At 37.9% G+C, this 25,170-nt stretch overlaps 1 protein-coding gene across 6 annotated transcripts in view; it reads right to left on the bottom strand.

Annotated features, from left to right (window-relative positions):
- The window catches only part of scn8aa (sodium channel, voltage gated, type VIII, alpha subunit a), a 69,434-nt gene that overhangs the window by 9,003 nt on the left and 35,261 nt on the right, over positions 1-25,170 (bottom strand). For 4 of the 6 annotated variants that reach the window (XM_067446073.1, XM_067446069.1, XM_067446070.1 and 1 more), the window contains exons 7-21: positions 24,904-25,128; positions 24,517-24,580; positions 24,110-24,251; positions 22,041-22,247; positions 21,591-21,878; positions 20,594-20,899; positions 18,431-18,566; positions 18,091-18,329; positions 16,865-17,038; positions 15,526-15,882; positions 14,817-15,287; positions 14,210-14,327; positions 13,914-14,068; positions 11,259-11,432; positions 2,644-2,766 (exon numbers count right to left, since the gene is read on the bottom strand). In XM_067446073.1, the coding sequence (XP_067302174.1) occupies positions 2,644-2,766; positions 11,259-11,432; positions 13,914-14,068; positions 14,210-14,327; positions 14,817-15,287; positions 15,526-15,882; positions 16,865-17,038; positions 18,091-18,329; positions 18,431-18,566; positions 20,594-20,899; positions 21,591-21,878; positions 22,041-22,247; positions 24,110-24,251; positions 24,517-24,580; positions 24,904-25,128 (3,179 nt within the window). The remainder of the gene's footprint in view (positions 1-2,643; positions 2,767-11,258; positions 11,433-13,913; positions 14,069-14,209; positions 14,328-14,816; positions 15,288-15,525; positions 15,883-16,864; positions 17,039-18,090; positions 18,330-18,430; positions 18,567-20,593; positions 20,900-21,590; positions 21,879-22,040; positions 22,248-24,109; positions 24,252-24,516; positions 24,581-24,903; positions 25,129-25,170) is intronic. The other 2 variants (XM_067446075.1, XM_067446074.1) reach the window with 1 other exon arrangement.

The raw sequence follows: 25,170 nt of genomic DNA, 5'->3' as shown, positions 1-25,170 counted from the left end.
AGAGACAGAAGACATAAAGACAGAAACAAAATAATTACTAAAAAATAAAATGCCATAAAATACTATAACAGTGCTCCAGAATAATATAAAAATAATTGGCTCTTAAAATAAAATATTTAGGAGCCAAATGACTGACTATGCTAACCAATTACTAAAAATTATAGTATAAAAATAAATTTAATTATAGTACCAGTTCTTAGTTCATTTTGAATTGGATTAAAAAATAAATTGAGGTTGTGAGAGAACTTATTGTCTGAATTGACTGAGTGAGATTCAGATGACTAAATCACAAGCACGTTCGTGTCATGAATCTTAAAAGGACCGCTTCACGTTCACTGGGTAATTTTTTTCTAAGCGGGATGAACATCATGGCTTGCACTGTTCTTTGTGTACGATCTGACATGATTATATCTGACAAATCAACATTTGGATGCAAACAAACTGTCAACAATGGTGACTAGATTTTAAATTATTGATTGCAAATTTTTGGTCGCATTTTCAACCATTTTAGTTGCAGTCTGGAGCGCTGTTAGTAGATTTATGTTAGTGCAAACATAACATCAAATACAGCTTTAATTGTGATAACTGAGAAACCTTATCTGTCATTTTTGAGTTCAGGTATACCGTTACTCATTACAGCAGTGTGAGGTCACAGAATCTCTTTACTCTGATTCATTTACAATTCACACTGTTTAAAAGTAAAAACTAACATAAACCTCTAACTTGCTATTTGTTTCAAAGTTTTGAACATTTCGTAAGCTTCTGTGTTGGCTACATATAAAACCACTGACTAGTAACTATTATAAATGTCCTAACTAATCAAATCTAAAAGACATCCACTCAACATTGCTAAAGGCTTCAAATGGAAACCAGCTTGAAAATACAGAGAGATACAGAAGCTTAGCAAATATCTCCCCCTCTCAAACCCAGGGTTTTTCTTTTTACAGTCCCATGTGCAGATCCTAGACAAGCAAAGAGGAGTGAGGTGAGCCTCCAGCGGCTTGGCTCCTCAACGCTGCTCTGGGCTGGGCAGCGCGGGGCCAGATGGGCTGAAGTGAACAGTGTGAAATGAAGGGAGGGAGGGAGGAAGGGAGGAAGGGAAGGAGGGCGCTGCACGGTGCTGCAGATGAGGGGCAGGGAGGAGGTGAGTGGGGGTTGAGAGGGTACATAAGCTCAGGGCAACCAGTCCACAGGTAAGAGAAGAAAGACTGAAAGTGACAACAACCAGATGCAACTGTTCACAACCAGCAAAGGGGTTAAGTACCTATCTTTGCCAAATTTGTTAAGATGACGACTATGGATGACCTACAGGTGTTCAAACTTTCAGCACTGACAGGCAATTCTGGTTAAACTGTCACTTTGACGTATTCTTGCACGTTGACTAAAGTAAAAAAAAAAAAAAAAAATCACCATGACCAATTGACTCTTTGCTAAGCCCCGCTTCTTGCTATATACCATATCAGGATTTTGTTCTTTTATAATTCAAGTCAGTGGCAGATCTGTGGTTGGATAGTTTTAACTGAAATTTTACAGCAATTCCAAAAGTGTTGGGTCGATAATTTTTTTATACATTAAGTATTTTTGGAATTTCAGAAGCACATGATGTGGATTATATTCATACCATTATATGATGCATCATTCCCAAATTAACCTGTATGACATCAATATGATCATCAACATTTGGATGATGCAGTTCTATTTACTTAATGTAATGAGTTATAAAATATAAAATAAAATATATTATAGCGGTTCCCTTGATTCAAAGTCTCAACAGTTTTCATTTTGAATTCTATCTAATACTATCATTTGAATTATTAATTCAAATATATTTTTTTTAAGATGGCAAATAAATTTACTATATCATATTTCATTCCATTTTACGTAATATAAATTAAAATGTTGCATATTTATGAGCACACTTTTTTAAAGAATCACGCCAGGCAAGTGACTAAAACCGGGTGGGGGTGGGGGCTTAGCGGAGGGTCAATTATAGTAAATGGGCTCTGAGTCCTTAGTGTACGAGAATATCAGGTATACTGTAGTACTAGTGAAGTGGGGACCTCAGTGGTAAAGTGTTCTGTGCTGCTGGTTGTTCTCTGAGAGACAGGGTCAGTGTAACAGAAGAGAAATGGAAGGAAGGGGGCTCTCCATCAAAAGCAGAAGTTGAGAGTCAGGCTAAATGAACAGCCAATTGCAGATCAAATGCTGTGTGAAATGAGAAGGGATTTGAATGGTGTTGTGTTTGGTTTGTAAATCATTTTTTCATGCTCTTTTTTTCCCCTCCAGGGCCAATTTGAAATATAATTTGTAATGAGGCAGCTTTGATCAATTTGACAATTACTTAAGTTATCTAGTAGTCAATCATACACCCAATCTTAGTTAAATAAGGGAACAGAGATGCTTTTCACATCCTATTTTCACAGTTATCTCAGCTGCATCATGACTGGATCATTAATGTGGTACAAAAGAGGTGTGCATGAAAAGGATGAGCCCTTTTCATTGGCGGCTGTCTTTTAAAAAAAAATCCCCCGGTATGGTTTTGGTGGTCCTTGTTGTTTGCTTTTTTTTTCTTGATCAGTTCTAGCATGCTGTAACTGCTGAATGGGCATGCAGAGAGATCAGCTCTATAGCTTTGTATCTTACCCTCATCCCTTCAAAACGTGACAATGCTCTGAGGGGTCTCAGGGCCCTTAGTGTCCTGAGTGATTTAATGGGCCCTAGATCGGAGTAGCCCAGCGCATTAGCTATAAGGCTGACTATAGACACCTACACAGAAACAGAGAAGCAAAAAAGGATCCATACTGTTAGACGGGAGAAAGCTCTTGAGGGAAGAGATGGCCTCTAGAGCTGCTGTAACGTTGGTTTACACACATACACAACAGTTTGGATGGGTATATACATATATAACACTGCATTTATACATGTATATATCCCCAAGAAGGAGAGAGAGATAGAAAGACTCATGTTTAGTATTGGTTACAGGTACAGGTAGGGGTTTAGAGGCAGAGGATAAACCCAGGATTTTGCGCTCTATTAGTTTTGGGAGGTCACCAACCCTTGTGAGCTTCCTTACACCTGTGGAGAAACTCATGGTTGAAAGAAACAGACAGAGAGAGAAGCATAAGACTCCAACACAAGAAGACAGAGAAGCTCAAAACACAAGGCTGATGAAGTACATTAGGAGACCTTGGGGACGTGGGGTTTGAGAAAATAGAGGTGACCCCTGCAGATGCATTAAAACAAAAAATCAACCCAACATACTGCAAGAACCTTACCCTTGCCCTTCTAACATTGTCTCTCCATGTGGCTCTTGGCTGAGGCATTAAATCCCATTTAATTTAAGACAGACAAACTAATGGAACCTGTGAGAAAGAATACAGGTAAACATGTACATGTATGCCAAATTGCAAGTCACATTGATTTTACAGTTTAAAGAGCATCACATTGACACAGTAACATGACAGCGGAGGGGGAGATCAGGGGATCGCAGATAGTAAATGGACATTTGACAGCAATCAAAGGACAGAAATTACTCCGTGGGAACTCAAGCCCTGGTGAATCTCAAAATGCCATCCATTGTGGAAAGGTAAACGCCCTCCATGATAGCATGAAGGATAAAACAAATGTGAAGGGAACGGGCAGAAAGGTCATACCTGTGAAAATGGCTCTCAAGAGAACCCTATTGATTATTTTGCATGCGTCAAAATTGTCGATGAAAAGGACTGGCGCAAACACAAACGTCGAAAAAGCTTGTAATTGTTTAGGACTAAAAATGCAGATGGATAGGCAGTAGTATTGGGACACCAGGCTTGAGCACCCCTATAAAAAGGAATACAAACAGACCTGCACACCTCCAACCAACCACTGACGAAGACTTGGTAAAAACACAGCAAAAGTCCACAACATCGAAAGCTAACCAACTCACAGAGGGGATTCTATTAAAGGTGAAAGCTTTATTCTCAATGGTATGACCATATCATGTTCCTTCACTGAAGAAACCATGCTAGCTGACCGTTTAGAAACCACAAGCCAAGAACTGGCCGTCTTCAATAGCTTTGACCCACAAGGGCACCGTATGCATCAACAATCTCTGCAATAATCTTTGAAAAAATATCTAAATTAAGAAATATTTAAAATAACTTAAATTAAGTTAAATTGTATTGATTTAATCACATAAATTAAAATGAACTACATTTTTGTTTCACATATTTTAAAATAAAAAATAAAAATACTGGTTTTCGCAAGAGTTTCTTGTTTTACACTATACATTGCAACTTCACAAAATCAGTCCTTTATAGGAGATTCTGTGCAATAAAGCTTTCTCCTTCATCTACAGATCATGTGATCTTTGGGGGTAATTGTCACCTTTAGCCTCAGTCGGAACCCACAAGCGCCCCTTTATGGAGGGCCCCGGGGCCCCCTGAACCGGCTGAGATGGCCCCTCAGTGTAAGCTTTCTTCATCTGCCAGCACTCTCGCTCTGCAAGGCAAGGTCAATGAGATGTGTGGCTGTGACCAAATGAAGACAGGAAAAAAATGTCAACTGAAACTGAATAGATTCAAAACATAATCAAAAATGGCTGATGTTTGTCATTCATACTATTATGTGATCAATGCTTTGGTTATTAAGTGAATTTTCCACAAATAAATTAAGTTAATAAAGCATTATATTCAAATAGTATATATTTTTTTGTAATGGATTATAACTCACACACTCTTTTAACATTAAAAAATAAAAAACTAGAAATATGAGCAATCAAATAATACGCTGTATGGTTGATGGCACAGATATATAGTATGACACAGACTATAGGAAATAATGGCACATATACAGTATATAAATATACATAAACACACAAACACATGCTAGATATGATGCCGACCCCAGGTGAAAGCCCTTTGAGCATCACACCCATAAAAGCAAAAGCAAAGAACAGTGGAGGAACAGAGCACAGACTAGTCAGGAGGACAACTCACCATCTGCTGCATGTCCTCAACATCAACACATCTCAGCACTACCTCAAGGAAGGGAAGAGCAGGTGTGAGTGGGGAAGGAAGGAATGAACTTTTGATCCATCTTTGGGATATGGAGTTCTTCCCAACTAGCACAAGTATTAGTCCAGCACCCCAGAAATAGTCACGGAGGACTATAGCTCGTATCACCCTTGATTAGGGCTGAGGGGTTATTGGACGGAGGGTGGGTATGGACTGTAGTAAGAGCAAACTCACAAACTTGAGGGGTTTTTTTTAGCAGTGGGGTAACTCCTTAGTCAATTGCTGGATGGTCAGATTATGTATTATGCTGCATTTCATTTTAAATCAGATGTGGGATTTTCTTACTTGACATTTTAAGACTTAAGAACAAAAAAGCATTGCACTGCCCCAATGCTCAAAAGATGTGTAAGACATACAGTAAAAAGATTCATTAATGCATTTTGTTTTTATCAAAAGCAACTTACATTTAAGAAAAACATGTTATCAGTTAATGCATTCAACATGTTATCAGTTAACCCATTTTTTATGAGCTGGGACTTTTTCACCCTACACAAAAGGCCTATTTATCTTAAATATTGTTCACAAATCTGTCTAAATCTGTGTTAGTGAGCACTTCTCCTTTGCCGAGATAATCCATCCACCTTAGGCTGGCCACAATAAAAGGCCACTCAAAAAATGTGCAGTTTTATCACACAGCAGAATGCCACAGATGTCCGAGTTTTGAGGAGGTGTGCAATTGGCATGATGACTGCAGGAATGTTTCTCTACCAATATTTCTCTACCATAAGCCGTCTCCAAAGGCGTTTCAGAGAATTTGGCAGTACATCCAATTCCCTGAATACTAATATCACTATCTCAATCACACTTAGCTGTTTCTTAGTTGCCTTTTGAGCTTAGAATCTTTACAATACTTCCCTGAAGTATGGTGATGGTATCCCATCAAGAAGCTACTATCATTACCTCAATCACACTTGAGTTGTCTTTTGAGAGCGTATAATCTTTAGTACTTCTATTTCTCAGCTGTGCAGCATTTACCAGACACAATTCCCAAGTTGCCCTTTGCAGGAATTAAGTTTTATTCATGGTTGGGAGATAACTGGTCACAACAACCAAGTGTGTCTCTAGAACAGAAAGATACATGTACATTTAAACCTTACAGTTAATTGAAAATCAATGTCACTCAAGTTTCCTTCACTGTGATTTGTTCTCGTGATTGGTTTATAACGATCTAAGCTAATCATATGACTGTTCTATTTTATTAAGCACTTTCTGGGTAAGTCTACATGGTATTTGACCTGAGCATCCTTGGTCTTCATTTTTCTGTAGTTTCATGTTCAGCCTAGTTCACACTGCCCAATTTTTGCCCCGATTTTGAGTCGCCGACAGGTTTTGCGAAATCGCCGACAAATGCCCGAGATCATAGGCAAATCGGTGCTCGTGCACACGAGTGACAATCTCGCAGTGTGAATAATCAAAGACGCAATCAGAGAGAATCGCAGACGAGTCGTCCGACGCCCATGAGATATTTGGCATGCTAAATATCTGGACCTGTCGGCGATTGAAACTCCTGCTGTGTGAAATGAGTTCTGACTGAAAATTACATCGGCGATGACCGACAGCCAGTGAAAGAGTGAGATACAGGGCAGCAGGAGGTTCGGGAGGAGTTATAGAGCAGAATATCAGTATTTTAATAGATATATTTACAGTTCTATCAAACAGAAACAAAGGCCAAACATTTGCACATCCAGCCGCAGCACATTACAAAATTATTTATTTACCTCAAACTGTCTTTGCAGAACACAATCCTGGCCCCCTTTATCTCTCCAACGATTTCTTTCGCCATAATCTTTTTTCTTTTTCTCCACAAATCAGCGCACATACAATTTGAAGCAAACTTTGTGCAGTTTATAATTATTAATAACAATTACAAAAATATTGCGCGAAAACCCGGTCTGACGCACGTGTGATCTCGCGTTGTTTACTTGTCACAACGCACGTGTAGTTGGGAAACGTAGTTTGCACACCAGAGGGAGAGAGACTTGTCGGCGATTCTTCCTCTTGTTCAGTCAAGCGGTGTGAACTCTGTCGTCAAACCATCGTGCAGTGTGAACACAGCAGTGACTGAATGATACCCCAGATAGTCATGCAGTGTGAGAAGAGCAGTGACCTGACGAGTTTGAAAATCATGCAGTCTGAACTAGGCTTTAAGGTCATTATTTAAAATATTTATATCACTGTACTAAATAGACTTATTAAAAGCGGAGTTTCATGCGAAAGATAATTGAATTACACATACTGACTGATGTCAGACTGGCTGTGCATATGTGTGTGTGTACTTGCCATCTGTCAGCACGATAGTTCCAAATTCTCTTATCTTTGTAGACTTATTGCACTTGAACGGTCAGATACATACGATTATGCCAAAATATCTGTCTTGGTGGATATTTCTTAAAGGTAGGGTAAGATATTTTGTTATTCTGGTTGAAACTCTCTTCAGTCTCAGGACCAAATTTTTTTTCAATCAATGCATATGTATTTCAATAATTCCACACACCCTGCTCGCACAGACATCAGGGCATAATATAAAGTTATTATGCAGACAGTCAAACAGAAACCACCTTTTACATTTCCTTTAAACCGAAACAATGAGCTTTTGCTGCATTCATGCCATGTCATAACCGTAATTACAAGATGGCAACCCATGAGCTGCTCATACCCTCACACTATGTCCCCACTATCAACACCAAAATTAATCTGCAGCAGTCAGGTGATACAAGTCTGACCTCTCCAAGTTGTTTCAATCATTATTATTGGAATGTTATAAGCTTTGAGGCTGGGGGTAATTTAACACCGTCTCTTATGATGCTTTGCAGACTCTGCTCTGTGTGGTCATGTGTTTTAAAGGAGTTGTTGCTTTGGAAAGAGAGCTCTGAAGTGAGGGTGGGCTCTAATGGTTTCGAGCTCTGAAGTGAGGGTGGGCTCTAATGGTTTCAAAGCTAATTTGCTGTTGCTAGTCTCTCCAAAATTTCCTACCTTAACTTTAAGTGAACAAAATGTTTTGGATGTGTGTCAATTTTGGATCCAAACATTACTGGAAGTCTTAAAGTGCCAGCAACCTAATATACTCACTGCTGTCTGTGTCATTAATGTTAAACAACAATAACAGGGAAAAACAGTTTGTGTGTGTGTGTGTGTGTGTGTGTGTGTGTGTGTGTGTGTGTGTGTGTGTGTGTGTGTGTGTGTGTGTGTGTGTGCGCCCTTGTTTATATTACATTGTGGGGACCAAATGTCCCCATACGGATAGTAATATCTTTATGTAATATGTATTTGTACAATTGTCATTTGTTTCTTTGTTCTTATTTTATCATTGACTGTTCACTCAATTAGTTAAAAAAATACTTGAGAACTTTTCATTTGGGCTATATTAGGCAAGTTTTTTTTTTTTTTTTTTGCTTATAAGATTTTGGTCATACTGCCATTATGTGATTAAAGCTAGATAGTACACTGTTAGACTAGCTTAGCTAGCTTATAGACAATTTAAAAATAATAATAATAAAAAAAATATATTATTATTATTATTATTTTCCTAATAGGAAATTTCAACTTTCAGAGTTAGAATGAAATGCAGCATCAGCTATGATTTAGGTAACAGGCTGTGTGTGTAAATTAATGTGCAAATAAATACATTTTATATTACATTTTTTGTCAATGACTAAATTTCTCTTTATGTAGAGCTAAACAACAGATTTACACTGTCAAGCTTTTTGGAGCTTCTGGAAATATTTCAGGTGGACGAAAATGGTTGGCAAAAGCAATCTTCTGATCATCAGATCACATTTAAGGACATTAATAATGTTTAAAAAAACATCAGTTAGACTGTGTATGCATCTAAAAATGTACCACAGCAGCTCATTAAACAGTATGGGATGTACGAGTTCTGCTAAAATATGGTTAGTTCAGGAACAAGGTCAGAACACACAATCAATTTGTATCTTGACATCGTCACTGCAATTGTAACATGTCCTCCAAATATCATGAGAAAAGCATATCCACATCACATTCCTCTGAATCCCTTAGTATGGAGTCCAAGTGTCAGCATTTTATCACATAAACAGCTCAAAATGTTTCAAATCAAATACTTTGATTCATAATTTAAATCTATATTAACACCAGTCATTTGCTGTATACAATATTCTGTGTTTATGATTGCACTCATAACTTATAATGGACTCTAAAATGCATGTTACACTTGGTGAGTCTCCCACAATAAGGGCAGGGTAGAAAACGAAACCAGTCAGAGGCCACACATATATCTTATTGTTCACACAATATAGACATCATACACATATGTACAAGAATTGGAAACAAGGTTCATTTAGAATGAGAACTGCTTGAATATCATAGATCAATAATCCTTGTTATTGATAGACTGATTCTGGCTAGTTGTTTCCATTCTAACACTTAAACCATACAAGGATGGATATGGCCGGTGTCATTTTACAAAAGGAACTCAATATTGGTAGCATACAAAGGGGGAAGACAAAAAGTACAAATATTAGCACAATACTGGTGATTTTAAAGCCAGTTTATCATTCCTTATGGCAGATATTCAAGCATCTCAGGGTCACACAGAAATCTAGCATTTTTGCATGGCTATGCATGGGTGATAGATCTTAAAGAGGTGATGTAATCTTAAGAAATAATACGATTTAAACACAAGGAATATATATTACATAAGCAGTTATATTCAAGAGAAGAACACCGTTTTTCTTCTAGCCTCACCCCTGCATACCACCACACAGCTTCACTCTTCATATAAAAAAGAGCATATTTGACTCCTCTCTGCCAAAAACATGCACATCTTGTTGAAAAATGAACCATCCAGGGTTTTTGTGTATTTTTACCATCTGCATAGAAACAGGACAGTGGGCAATTATTTGTCTTTTCATCTACTCTGCTACACTTTTCTTTTTCATTTTTAACTGACAGCTCAAAGAAAGTACTGCACCAGTGTTCAGCTATTTTTAAGTCATCTTTTAAACATACCTTGCTGTGACTGCAAACGTTATTGTCAGATCTATGAATATGCAGTTTATACTGTCTGAAATGCCAAAGAATTTATTTTATCCGTTTAAACAAAGCTCCTAAAGTCCCTTTAAGACAAGCCAGGTCACTCAACAACCATCTAGGTAACGCCCATTGCAGCTAATTTTGATGTGGTTAAGAAACATACAGCTACTTGAATAGGAAAAGACAGAAATGTCCAAAGTTGGCATTTTAAATCGGCAATTACAATTTAATTGTTCATAAAAACTAAAATCATGCTAAGTCTTTTTCCGGCTGTTTCAGTTAAATTATGTTTTTATTAAACAAGGTTCAGGAGGAGCTCGTTCAGATAATTGACACAGGTGGAAAGTACTCAGCTAATCAACAAAAGATGTGTGTGTGTGTGTGTGTGTGTGTGTGTGTGTGTGTATATATATATATATATATATATATATATATATATATATATACACATATATATACACATATATATACACATACACGCAGCCGTCTTACCTCCATTGAGTTGACAGTTTATGAGCATCCCTCCACCACCTTTTTAGTTCTAAACCACTTGCATACAGGGGGTACTCTGGGTTCGGGCCGAAGTCCGAGCTCGAAGCCCTCCCCCCGGATAGCACACCAAATACGCATTTAAATTTACTCTCTATAAAGTATATGTAAGTGTGAACTCGTGAATCTGAATGTGTTTTAGAGGAAAAGAACACTAGCAACAATGCAATTGCAGTTTTTAAATGAAAGGCGGGACTTTTCAATCATAGTACTACGAATCTGATTTTACAGTCCGACTGCAAATTCATTAACAGAATTATACAACCAATCAATCGGAGTCTTTAACTGTTAACTTGTCACAAAATGACAACAAATCTCTCCCATGTTCAAAAATACGAACAAACATTAAATCCCTTCCATGATTTTTTTTTTTTTTTAATTGTAAAGTAGTAGCCATATGGTGTTTCACGTCACATGTCACACGTCAAGGACCCACTCACATTGACACCTCGTTGCAAAATCTCACTCCACAGAGTTTTAAATTAAATGTGCCGCACTGCATTTTGCTGTTCAGCTTTTGACTAATTTTCGACTCATTTATCAGATTTTGCTTTTGGCAGGATTTAACTCATCAACAAGATGTGTATGCCAAGGGCATTTATTAAAAAGACAACAAACATAGCACGAATGAATGAATAGACTTACGTCAACAATGAAGAAGTCCAGCCAGCACCAAGCATTGGTGAAGTACTTGACAAAACCGTAGGCTACCCACTTTAACAACATCTCCAATATGAAGATGTAGGTAAAGACCTTGTCAGCATACTCCAGAATGATACGAATAGTCTTCCTCTGTTCAATGTACACATCCTCAAAAGCCTGCAACACACAATATATGGATGCATTAACACCACAAGTACTATCACCTGCTCACAATACCTCTCAGTGGATTTAATTTCAAATGAAAAAATAAAATCTAATGAAAATCTAATCTCTTAAAAGAAGAATTCTGTCAGGACTACTATTGTCAACGATGACTGACAATTAGTATATAGTATATCATGTATGCTATGATAAACATTGTATTGCTGTAGGTAGACGTGATCAGCTAACAGTGAGCTGATGAGCGCTTGACTGACATAGCCTGCTAGAACTAATGAAACGTTTGATAATTAAGTAATATTATTATTATGCAAAACGATATCTAGGAAAACAACTGAACAGAAGGCTACTTTTCTGCAATAATTCAGATAAATGCTCAGGTTAGAGTCAGCTTTCAAAATGCATCTGTATAAGGCAAGGTCATTGATTCTATTATATTCCTTTTTTGGTAACATTAGCAGTGCTAAAGACAGGAACATTTCCAGTGCCAGAAATAGATCCAATTGGATGAATAGTACAGTCATACATTAATCTCATCACCCAGCTTTGGCGCCAGGTCTCTACAATGCCTGCTTGAACATTATACTGTACATATACACATCAACTGGACATTAATACAATATTCAGATAAAATACAAACAGAATGTAAAATATAATATAAACAAGTTAACAGGTATTTACACTTTTTAATTTTTCGTAATGTACAAGAATTTTTTTTATATTTTTTAATTTTTATAGACCATGTCATAATGAATCCCAACAACAGTAAATCATGCAAAATTTTGTTTTGTTATGTTATGAAGTGCGTTTTTGGGATTGTTGTTTGGTCTTGGATCATAAAGCAATCAAGTTTATGTGTGTTATTAAAATGTTCAAGTGCGGGTCACAATATTTTGCCCTTGATTTCAATATAAAGCATTTGGCTTTATTTTGATTTCTTATGGGCTTGCTCTTGCTTGAACGAGTCAAGGCAATACACAGTGAGGAAAGTAAGTATTTAAACACCCTGCTAATTTGCAAGTTCTCCCACTTGGAAATCATGGAGGGGGCGGAAATTGTCATTGTAGGTACATGTCCACTTTGAGAGACATTACCTAAAAATAAAATCCAGAAATCACAATATATGATTTTTTTGTATGATACAGCTGAAAATAAGTATTTGAACACCTGTCTATCAGCTAGAATTCTGACCCTCAAAGACCTGTTAGCGATCATTAGAATATGGAAGAAGCTAAACAAGACTGTCAATCTCCCTCAGACTGGGGCTCCATGCAAGATCTCACCTTGTGGGGTCTCAATGATCCTAAGAAAGGTGAGAAATCAGCCCAGAACTACACAGGAGGAGCTGGTCAATGACCTGAAAAGAGCTGGGACCACCGTTTCCAAGGTTACTGTTGGTAATACACTAAGATGTCATGGTTTGAAATCATGCATGGCACTGAAGGTTATCCTGCTTAAACCAGCACATGTCCAGACCCGTCTTAAGTTGTCCAATGACCATTTGGATGATCCAGAGGAGTCATGGCAGAAAGTCATGTGGTCAGATGAGACCAAAATATAAATTTTTGGTCATAGTTCCACTAAATGTGTTTGGAGGAAGAAAAATGATGAGTACCATTCCACGAACACCTTCCCTACTGTGAAGCATGGGGTGGTAGCATCATTCTTTGGGGGTGTTTTTCTGCACATGGGACAGGGTGACTACACTGTATTAAGGAGAGGATGACCGGGGCCATGTATTGTGAAATTTTGGTGGAACAACCTCCCTTCCTCAGTTAGAGCACTGAAGATGGGTTTAGGCTGGGTCTTCCAACAGGACAATGACCCGAAGCACACAGCCAGGATAACCAAGGAGTGGCTCTGTAAGAAGTATATCAAGGTTCTGGCGTGGCCTAACCAGTCTCCAGACCTAAACCCAATAGAGAACCTTTGGAGAGAGCTCAAACTCCGTGTTTTTCAGCAACAGGCCAGAAACCTGACTGATCTAGACAAGATCTGTGTGGAGGAGTGGGCCAAAATCCCTCCTGCAGTGTGTGCAAACCTGGTGGAAAACTACGGCTAACGGCTAATTGCAAACAAAGGCTACTGTACCAAATATTAACATTGATTTTCTCAGGTGTTAAAATACTTATTTGCAGCTGTATCATACAAATAAATAGTTAAAAAATCATACATTGTGACGAAGCTAGTTGTTCAGTTCTGCACACACACATTTTTGTGAATACTTTTATTACAGGAGTTAATTAGTTTGTAAAAATGTGTCTGTCACACTGTAACTTAAGCCGGGCTTACAGGAGTTTTAAACTGATTTATCCCCAATTTTGGAGTATTGTAACAACACGTCTATTTGAATAACTTAGCTATATGTATAAATTTAGCTGCAGTGTATACATGGCCTTGAAGCATTATTTTTCTACACATGTAATTAATTATAGAACAAAATCCTTATAATAAATGTGTGTTTGTGTACATTCTCACCAATGCTCCACTACTGAGGAGGATCATAAAGATGATGAGGGTTTCAAACCAGTTGTGCTCCACAATGAGATAGCAGGTCTTCCGGAGGAACCACCAATTCTTACCCCATCCCTCCGTGATGGGCACATCACAACACTTGTATCGGGCCACACAAGCTGCAAAACAGCACACATTATACTTGTTCTCACAATTCTTTATAATTTTTTCTTTCTTTCTCTCTCTCTCTCTCTCTCTCTCTATTTTTTTTTTAAAACAAATTTGCAAACAGAGAAGAAAAAAAGCATCAGCCATTTTACCTTCAGTCCAGCAAGCTTCTGGGTCAACGTATTCCTCTACTGCCTCCACCACCACTGCTTCCTCTACCTCTGGTTTAATATCTATGGTGCTACCCTCCGATGAGCTGATGTCATCCAACTAATAGAGAAAAGAGAGCGGTCACAAGTGTTAAAAAATTAAAAGAGCAAAGCAAAAAATACTACAAAAAAATTATTTTGTAATTGGTCTCTGGCACTATCAAAAAATGAGATAATCTTGGTCAGGATGCTCAAACAGAGCAATCAATAATGTGAGTTTCGGGCGGGAGTATATGCCTTTTTGACCAATCAGTTTTTTTGCTAGACACCTTGAAACTATACACTTAACTTTAAGAAACAACAAAAATCTATATTCATGTTTCACAATACAGTGTTCTTAATGGCCTACATATGTTTGAACATCATTTTGAAACAATATACTTATATATATTTTACTGCATATGCATCATGAACCAAAATTTACAAATGCCTCCATTTAGAATCACTGAGCATTTACTCCTGAGGCCAAATCAATAACCGCAAGAATTACATTTCACCCACTAGCATCTAGGTTAAAAGCATCACAGCATCAGCTCTTTTGCATACTCACTTCTTTGCTGCCCTCTGCCTCAGACTCGCTGCTGAAATCTTCCGTGTTGAGATTCTCGAAGTCAGACTCACCCACAGCGATAGGCACACATACCGTCAGATTGGGGTTGTGGATGAAGGACATGTGGTCATCATCAATCATGTACTTGCCCACACTACTGCCGATACCACTGGTGGTTCCGTTGCCATTTTTCTGATAATCCAGGTCACGGCTGATGTCTACGCCTGTGTGATTGGCGATGCAGTTCAGCTTCCGGTCATACATGTCATCTAGTGGCTTAGCCTCATCAGTGACCTTCCTCCCGAGGATGATGTTGACCAGTTCTCGAACTTTGATCTTCACCCAAGCAATTCCCTTCTTAATGCGGATAACTGCAATCTGCAGGTTGTTCATCTCACCGTCGTCATCAGAAGCTGCCAAGTTGTCTGCGCTGAATGAGCTCAGCAGCAAGGCAAGGAACAGATTCAAGACCTGATCAGCGTGAGAGAAAAGTAGTATAACTGAGACTAAACCTAGGCTGCTGCTTTTGGAGACAATATATACATACATACATACACATAAGCACATTGATAAAATATTTAGGTTTTGAGATATAGAGATCAGGATGTTTTTAAACAGATGTTTTTAAACAGATTTTGCATGGTCACCATCATATAAACAGCTTAAATTTTACAACCAAAATGCATTTTCTGCATCAAAGCACACTTACCACCAAATTCCCTATGACCATGACCATCATGAAGACGATGAGACACATGGCTTGTCCAGCCACCTCCATACAGTCCCACATGGTCTCAATCCACTCTCCACATAACACCCGGAACACAATTAGGAAAGAGTGAAAGAAGTCATTCATGTGCCAGCGGGGAAGCTCACAATCCTGAGAGATCTTACACACACAGTCCTTGTAGCTCTTCCCAAACAGCTGCATGCCCACCACGGCAAAGATGAAGACGATGATGGCCAACACCAGAGTCAGGTTCCCTAAAGCTCCAACTGAGTTACCAATGATCTTGATCAGCATGTTGAGGGTGGGCCATGACTTAGCCAGCTTAAACACTCGCAGCTGTTAAAAGTGACAATAAGGAGGATTAAAATACAATGAAAATTTTTCATCATAAAATATTACTCTTACACATGAATGTGTGCTGTTGAAAATAAAGAGCAAATTTACGGCGCTTATTCATTATGTCTTATTCACTAACCACCCACAATGCAGTTTAACCAGACGCTGAATGCATTGAACGCATGTTGCTCTGTATTTAATTTAAATCACTGTCATTCTTTTTTTCAGTTCAAACACACCTCCTTTCTTTGTAAATTAGACTTATTATACTCACTATCTGCCTGATGCAATTAACATTGTGCTATTACCGCCCGCGTAACAAAGGTGCTAAACAGAATTTTATTTAAGAGAGATGTGTTTACACAGTTTTTATTTGGAAGTGGAAGTGGTAGTTCATTAAATGAAAACAAAATAATGGACAAGTTATAACTGACATACTGTATACAGACATACTGTACAGTTTGGTTAACCACACTTTAAGCAATTCCTGTAGGTCAATGGTGCTCAAAATGAGCTTAAATAAGCATTAAAGCGGCAACATAATGAAAGTAGCAAAAGATAATTTTCTCTGTGTTGTGAAGCACATCCGAGTAATACAAATGATTGAAAAATAAATAGATATATAGAACAGGGACTTGGTTGTCTACATCAGAGTTTGATTGGCTAGAGGCAGCTCTGAATGTAAGCTTTAGTTGACTGTAAGAAAGGGGCAATTTTAAGCCAAGTAAATTATTAAGTCTGGCATGCATCCCCAGAGAGAAGTCTGATGATTCACTGGAAGATCGAGTTATGAATCTTGATTAAATATTGCAAGGCCAAACAAAAAGAAGCAAATGCATGGATAAATTGTTCATAATAAGATGCAATTAGAAAACACGGTGAATATCCATTTAATGATAACTGATTTTGTTACCAGATTAACATAATTACCAAACATTACATTATTAATACATAAAAATTCTGAAGCAATAAGAAGGTTTACCAATCGGAAGGATCTCAGCACAGAAAGCCCTTCCACATCGGCCAAGCCCAACTCCATCAAACTCAAGCTCACAATGAAGCCATCGAATATATTCCAGCCCTCCTGGAAGTAGTAGTATGGGTCCATTGCAACCAGTTTGGCAAACATTTCGGCAGTGAAGATACCAGTAAACACCTAGAAAGAAAAAAACTAAAATTTTAACGGATTGCTGACAAAAAATGAGTTGTTAATTTAACACGCCAGACTAATTTTTTAAAAGTAATCCAATATCAACCAACTTATAAAAGGCACATACATACTCAACTGTGACATGAATTTTATCTATTACACACCAGCTCTTTCCTGACATTGCATGACACCTAGCAGTTCCCAATCCTGGCCTACACATTCACAATCACTTCCTGACAAATCACCACAAGACTCAGTGGCGTTTGAAGTGTCAAACAGATCATCCTGCTGTCATGGCTGAAGGGTACAGTTAATCACCCTGCAGGCGGGTGATCTGGGGGAGGGTACAAGGTGGCCTTGACTCCAGGAGGCCTGCCGTGTGTCTGTACAGCCAGCGAACGTGACTCACGCTGCTGCCTGCACAGCCACGACTTGCTCCATCCCAGTACGCCTCCTGCTACCATGACAACAGAATATTCACAGGTATATCGAATCAGTTTAAATACTTGCATCATTATTTAACCATGTCATTGAGCGAGGCCTCACAATGAGAGGCATGCATATGATTTACTCCATGAGGCAGGTCATGTGACTTGGGAAATCATGATTTCTGGTGAGTGTACAGCACCGTACTGACAGTGAGAATTTATGATCACAAACAGTTTTGCCATCACTTGGCTACGTAATAGGAAAAGCAATTTGGTTCAATGATTTATGAGTGGGAAAGATAATCTGCTCTTCTTTACCAGGTTCGAGCTCCAGAAGTGTGAAACCACCACCATTTTAGAGCTGCTCATTGATTAGGCTACATTAAATATTTATGCTGGCTCTGCACCACCACATTTAGCCAATAGCTTAGCACTGTCTTTACACTAGGCATAAAAATGGCTTTTGAGTGTTCCAACAACGTCCCTACAGAGACTAAAAAAATATAAGCCATGGGGGAGGGGGAGCGTTTTTCCAAGCGATGAAAAGAATTCTTCATTTTATTCAAAGGCTCTCGGAAAAAAAAAGGGGGGGGGGGGGGATTTTCTAGAGGGTTTATGTAGAATCCTCACCAGGTTTCCAACACTCAGCACATGCTCAAATTGCGGTGTCATAGGGTAATGCTCCATGGCCATGAAGAGAGTATTCAGCACAATACAAATGGTGATAGCCAAGTCCACAAAAGGGTCCATCACAATCAGGTTCACAATCTCCTTAATCCTCATCCAAACGGGGCCACACTCCCAGATAAGAAACGTGTTGGCGAATTTGTACCAGCATGGTGGACAATTCCTCTGAGACTCTTCCAGTTCTGAAAGTAAAGAATATGATTATCGTAATCAGGATAAGAACGGAATTCCTTTTGTTTAAAAAAAAAAAAGCATTCTTTTAGGTCACAAAATGTGAACATACCCTCAACCAATGTGTTGGTTAAAGCACTCATCACGCTGTTGGCTCGTTCCTTGCGCCCAAACGATGTGTTAAGCTGCTCTATGGAAACCATTAGAGAGCCTGAGAGTTTCTTCTTGATTTCAAGATCAGTGTTTGGCTGTCAGGAGAAAAACAACAAGGTTAAACAGACCTATCATAACATTATAGTGCAACTAGAGGCTATCACATAGCTGGGTAGATAAAGGTTGGTTAAGAGAATAGTAACATTTTTGAAAATTTACACATTTAGTCCAAAGGAACCATTTTCATTTGAATGCATTAAAGCGGAAACATGCTGGACTCTCACAGGAGAGAAGGTAGGGTGGAGATACAAAGGAATTTGTTATAAGCGTTCGTTCAAAACCTAAGCATGTGCTTAATATGCTACATGTTATCAAAATGGTCAAACACTGTACATTAGGAAAGATTCTTAATCCTTCCTAATGAATTCCAAGTATATGTTTTATAAACTGTGCTTAAAATATACAGAATACTGGAAAGGCTATTAATTAGTAACTTGTGGAAGTTATCATATTATAAGTCAGACATTGTCCTCGGCTCCCTTCCTCCCCTCATGTGAAGCCCCTGCATCTCCAGCTTTTAGGAGATCCAGTCAGCATGCATCTGCATGCATTCAGACAAAGAATTCAAGAGAGGAAAATAATAAATATCATGATCCATTAACCTCATGCTGAAGATCTGAAGGTAAACCAGAGCTCTTTAAGATTTATGAAGCTAGCAGACTACCATGCTAACTACAATGCTCCCATTATAATTAGGATGCAACAGTATTGATCATAAAAAAAAAAAAAACATGTATTAACTATAATTAAGAAATACTATAGAAAAATTATATACAACTCAAAAAAAAGAGGAAAACGTAGATGAAAAAAATATGAGAAGATAATTAAAGGCTGGAGGGTGGAAGTGGCAGAATCATCATCAGGGTTAATACATTTTTAAATTAATATAAACCAAAATACAATTACAAAAGGACATTGAGTTGACATGTTTGTTAAAAACAACAGATTAAAAATGTAGTAAATGAAATGAGAGTCGGAGTGAATGTGTAATGAGATGATGCAATGATTTCTAAATCGCAAAAAAGAACTACCATTATAAAGTTTGAAGTCAGTAACATTTTAAAATACATATATATATATACATAAAATATAATTCAGCAAGGATGTATTAAATTAATCAAAAGTCATAGTAAAGACATTAATAAAGTTGCAAAATATTTCTATTCCAAGGCAATGCAGTAGTGTTCAGCAAAAAATGCTCTATAGTCATATCGTCCTATCACCCTGTGAGATCCCAAAAACAATATTATCCTTCACAGGGGATAGGCGTGCAATAGTTTACTTATTTGATCATCAATTTACTTTATTTACTTGTTTATTTACGCATTTATTTAATTATTTACTTACCTAGTTTTATTATCACGACAAATTAGAATCATTATCGGACGGCACAGACGGCATAGGAATATTTTACCCAAGAGGCAAGCCTGTGGATATCACACAGGCAATTTGCAAACTATGCATGAGTTATGCCGGTGAAGGAATCTCCAACCAGAGTCAATTATTCACTACAGAAAGTGAAAGCAAAAACTGTCGCTGCATTAAAGGAATATTAACTATCTCATACAACAAGAGTACTCAATTTACCTCAACATATGCTGCTAATGGTATCAGCTATCTTAATTTATTGGCTTAAGGGAAAGTTTACCCTAAACTGAAAATAAGTCATCATTTACTCACCGTGGTGTTTTAATGCCGTAGGGCTTTCTTTCTCTTTCATACCACTGTTTTTACAGTATTTTTGATAGTCTTTCAAAAACAATAAAACTTACCAACCCCAAACTTTTGAATGGTAGTGCATGAAACATCTGAATCTTAACTTTCATACATTGAGGTTTATCTATAGTTTGCAGCTTGTTCACTAATTTCAAACTGGCATAGGAGGGCAGCATATCACACAGGCTTTGAGAGCAGTCCTCAACTCAAAGATAGCTCCTTTCAGAGCAAAAATAACCATTACACAAATGCATCAGAAAGAGAAAGAGCCAAACAGAGAGAGAGCCAAGGTTTAGAGATAGATGATGCCCATGCCTAGGACTGATCTACTCTTAGACTTCCTTACGCTGTCATCAGTAGCTGCCTTATCTATTATCACCTCAGGCAGTAGGCGTCCGCCAGGCCCCGGCCCGATGAGAGAGACCACTCCATTGCAATCCACAGTGCTGTTGCGCTTGCCGTAGTAACCCGTGTAGCTGCTACGGCGTTGCGGGCTTAAGAATGAATCGCGCCTCTCGTCGTACTCCTCAACTGTGCTGTGCTCATCATCTGCAAACTCGTTCTCCGAGCCTCCGTCCTTACAGCGGCTGAAGATGCTGCTTTTACTGTTGCGTCTGGAAGGAAATGGTGAGCCTGGGATGCTGAGCAGAGACTGAAGGCAGGAAAAACAGAGTAAAATGTTTTATTTTACAGTGTCGATGTTACACATATTACATTTACTTATATTTACGTGCTTACATTTACATTTACCCTCAACCAAACCCAAACCCTAATCCTAAACTACCCCTAAAGTACATTTAGTTCATTAGAATTATTCAGTACTTAAATATGTAAGCACACTGTAACAATGATAGCTTCAAATACGTGTAATCCACTTTATTTTACATTGTCCCTGTTACACATCTTACATGTATAGTAAATTATGCATAATTACAAGCAAATAACCATAAATCAAACACTGATTACTAAATATCAAGTACATGTTGTTGACATCTTTGGTTTTACACACTCTCAAAAGTGGAATGCTGGACATTAGGCACAAACATTAGGCACTTTCAATGTATTTTTTTTAAAATCTTTTTAAAAGCATTAGAGGTACAAAATGGGGATTTTGGGCATGTCCCAGATCTACCTTCATGATAGATAAATTAAATAAATATGTCATACAATAAATAATAAGCAGCTCATATAATATTTTTGAAGGTTTGTTGCATGCTATTTCCTTCACACACCATTTGCTAACAAAAAATAACAAATTTATATTCCTAGAAAGCACCATTAACAATAAGTTAACAATTCTCAAAACTATAAAAACATTACTATAAGCAAAAGTCATTCTTTACCTGGTTCATTATAGAACTCCTACGCCCTAAACGGTTGTCAGGGAAACGGAATCTGCTCCTCCTGCTTCCATCATCTGATTCGGATTTGACAAACTTCTCACTGTCCCCTTTCTCCTTGTCCTGCTCTTTCTGCCGCCACTTCTTCTTGCGGTTGCGTCGCTCTTTGGCACTCTTGGAACTGAGTTTAGACATCTCAGATGAGCTGCAGGACAAGTTCCCACCTCCTTCACCATCATCCTCCACTACGTCCTCAGACACTGTCCCCGCCGACGTTGCCATAGCATTAGCCTGCCATCACAAAATGTATCAATCATTCACTCATTAAAAACCAGACATGGTTACTAGTGAATAACGAAATGCAAAGCAACCATCCATCCAATATCTGGTACAAGAACACGTTTTAAATTGCACAAAGAGGACCCTTTTATTGCCATTCAAACAGTGCCTGACCTGCACTTCCTCCTGATGTTTCCTCAGCTGTTCCAGCATGGCTTTAAACTCTATCTCCTTCTGCTCTGCCTCTTCCATGGTGGCCTGGTTCTGTTCTTCATATGCCATGGCCACCACAGCCAGGATCAGATTCACAAGGTAGAACGAGCCAACAAAGATTACCAGCACAAAGAAAATCATGTAGGTCTTCCCCGCTGCTCTCAGGGTCTGTGGATGAGGGACAGATCAGAAGCATCTTATATTCGAGAGCATTCATACATTACTATAGAAAATAATTTAGTTTTACGTACACATATGCACTGACAAATCCAAACACTCAAAAACATAATTTTCAGGGATTTTGTCTCTGCTATTTCACTTACATACACGTTGAAGAGAACTCTTTTTTGGAAAAACTGTAATGTCAGTTCATTATTTTAAACCTCAGAATATTTGACCTACTTGCCACATACATACATACATGCATACATACATACAAACATACAAACATACTATTACACAGACTGGCTAAAGGAAGCTACTGGCACCCTGAGATTCTAGTGCATAAACAGAAAGACAGATAGTTTGAAGTGAGAAAATTAAAAGGAGAAGAACCGAAAGATAATAATTTCATGGTTTTTAACCGTACGGTTGGTTTGCCAGTCAAAATAATGAGAAAATACTAAGCCTAACTTATGAAGAGGGACATTTCTTCTCATCAGCTTTAAAAGAACTGCAATTATGTGTGTTCTAGGAAAAAAATGCATTTAGGGGGTGGAGGGTAACACAAACAGTTTCAGCCAATCTCATGTTAATCTTTAGTACCTATAGAGTAGTATTGCATCATTCATATCTCTGAAGAGTCTTTAGCTTTATCATATTTATAAAAGACAGATACGCTGTACCAATCTAAAGAGACCACACACATACATGTACAATACATTCTTGACATTATCCTTCCTTGGATAACTTTCTATTCAATTAATGTTCGAGTTGTTTACATTATATGCACTTACACGGCGATTGCCAAAAAAACAGCTCTTTTGCTGCTCTGGTAAAACAAACTGCATCAGCTGTTTAACACTTGGTTATTTAGGAAGCTGAACAAGGTTACCCTTTTCTTCACAACCAGAAACACACTTATTTCGTGACATTGTTGATTTTGTGGTCTAAAAGCAATTCCGCCTATTATGAACTCACGCAGGCTATATAGGCAAATATCAGGCAAATATCTGTGAAGATGGATTCAGAAAGACCCACATCCTCATAATTGCTAATCGCATCTTGTTTCCTATTGTTTACAAATGTAGTATCACATATAAAAGGCATGAGAATAATTCAAGCACCTAGTTTATTTAATTTACAATGATAAATGCAAATATTTATAATAAATTCAACTGACTGTTTAATTGTCTAAAGTTGCAAATGCAAAATTAAGCATTTACATAGAGATTGAAAATACATGCAATTTTGTTTATTGGTAACACTTTAGAATACTGTTTAACAACTGCACATAAACAAATTAGTAGGGTTTGTAGTTGGGTTTGGTTTCCCCTCGGTAGAAATCGTGTTCCAAGGTTTTTTTGGGGGGATGGGGTGGGAGGTGTACGGGCTCGGTAGAAATCGCGCTCGTTCAGGGGTGGAAAATGCATTCGCGGGGACACTGTGGTGCGATCGAAAAGGGCACTTTTTACTTTCAAAGGGGCAGGGGCTCAAGCCATCTCCCCCCAATGCATGCCAATGCCCACTAGCGATGACTTATACTGTTACTGATAGCTAATATTGAAAGTACCACATTCGACTAAACACTATTACTTACTTATTTGTTAAACAGAGTTTCTTATTAGTTAAAAGATGTTACTACAGTGTTAATAATGCATTACTCATTTGTTCCTGTGCAGTTATTCATTAATAAAGGAAAAGTATTCTAAAGTGTTACCTTGTTTATTTTTGTTTTAAAGTCGATTCTTCTATGAAGATAAAATATATACCATTTGATTTAGAAAATAATAATTTAGTTAACAGCAAAATTAAGCGTTATAAGAAATGGGACTGAAAGTGATAAAAGAAAAAAAAGACCACGCCCTTACCAGCTGGTACAAGTTCTCCCAAAAGTCCTGCGTCATGAGGCGGAAGAGAGCCAGGAAAGCCCAGCCAAAACTGTCAAAGCTGGTGTAGTCATAGTTTGGATTGCGACCAGCCTTCATACACGTGTAGCCTTCAGGACAGCGACTGAAAGGGGGAAAAAAGTTCACACAACCCATAATGACCATTCTATGGATTAGCATACAACTGCATACAAGAATCCTAGTGAATTTCTTCTGCTATTCTTGATGTTAATTACATATATATGAACATATGACATGCCTACAAATGCAGCTCTTTTGTGTTTTGTCTATTTTTAGAAAGAAGTGTAGTATATGTTTTCTAAATGTCTATGTTGTATGATTTAAAGTTTTGGAACTATGTTTGGAACATGAGAAAGCCAGACACTCACCCTGAATCAGAGCTGTTTCCACATAGAAGAGCATCCAACTGGTCTGGCAGGAAGTAGAAATTGGCTAATGACAAGCAGAGATGTAGAATTAGCTAGACCATTTTGTACAATAAAATGAAATTATATGTAAATAAAAAAATTAAAACAATAAAATCTAAAAACAATCGTTTTAAATGCTAAAGGTGAACATAAGCAACACAACAGTATAATGTACATAGATATTAATTTGTGATTTGCAAAAAAAAGTGACATTTAAGTGTTTTTAAAGATTAAATTTGAGTGTTAGATGATTGTAAAACTTATCTAATATTGGCTGAAACCAATATGCTGTACATCCATAACAATTTTTGTAGTGTCTGTGTGTGACAAACTAAATAAAAAACTCACTCTCATTCATGATGTACTCGTCCCAGTTGAAAGCATGGCTGCCATTTACACTGGGATACATTTCTGTGATGTTAATGGGCCAGATGACACACTTTTGCCGCAGATTTCCCATGAAGAGCTGCAGACCAATGAGGGCAAAGACACTGAGGCAGAACACGGTGAGGATCATCACATCTGACAGCTTCTTCACCGACTGGATCAAAGCGCCAACAATGGTCTTCAGACCTATGAGATATCGAATATGCACACACATACACATACACACAC

The sequence above is a fragment of the Pseudorasbora parva genome, chromosome 6, assembly GCF_024679245.1.
Source record: "Pseudorasbora parva isolate DD20220531a chromosome 6, ASM2467924v1, whole genome shotgun sequence".
Lineage (NCBI taxonomy): Eukaryota > Metazoa > Chordata > Actinopteri > Cypriniformes > Gobionidae > Pseudorasbora > Pseudorasbora parva.
The sequence above is the reverse complement of the archived record's forward strand: the minus strand, read 5'-3'. Positions and strand labels throughout refer to the sequence as shown.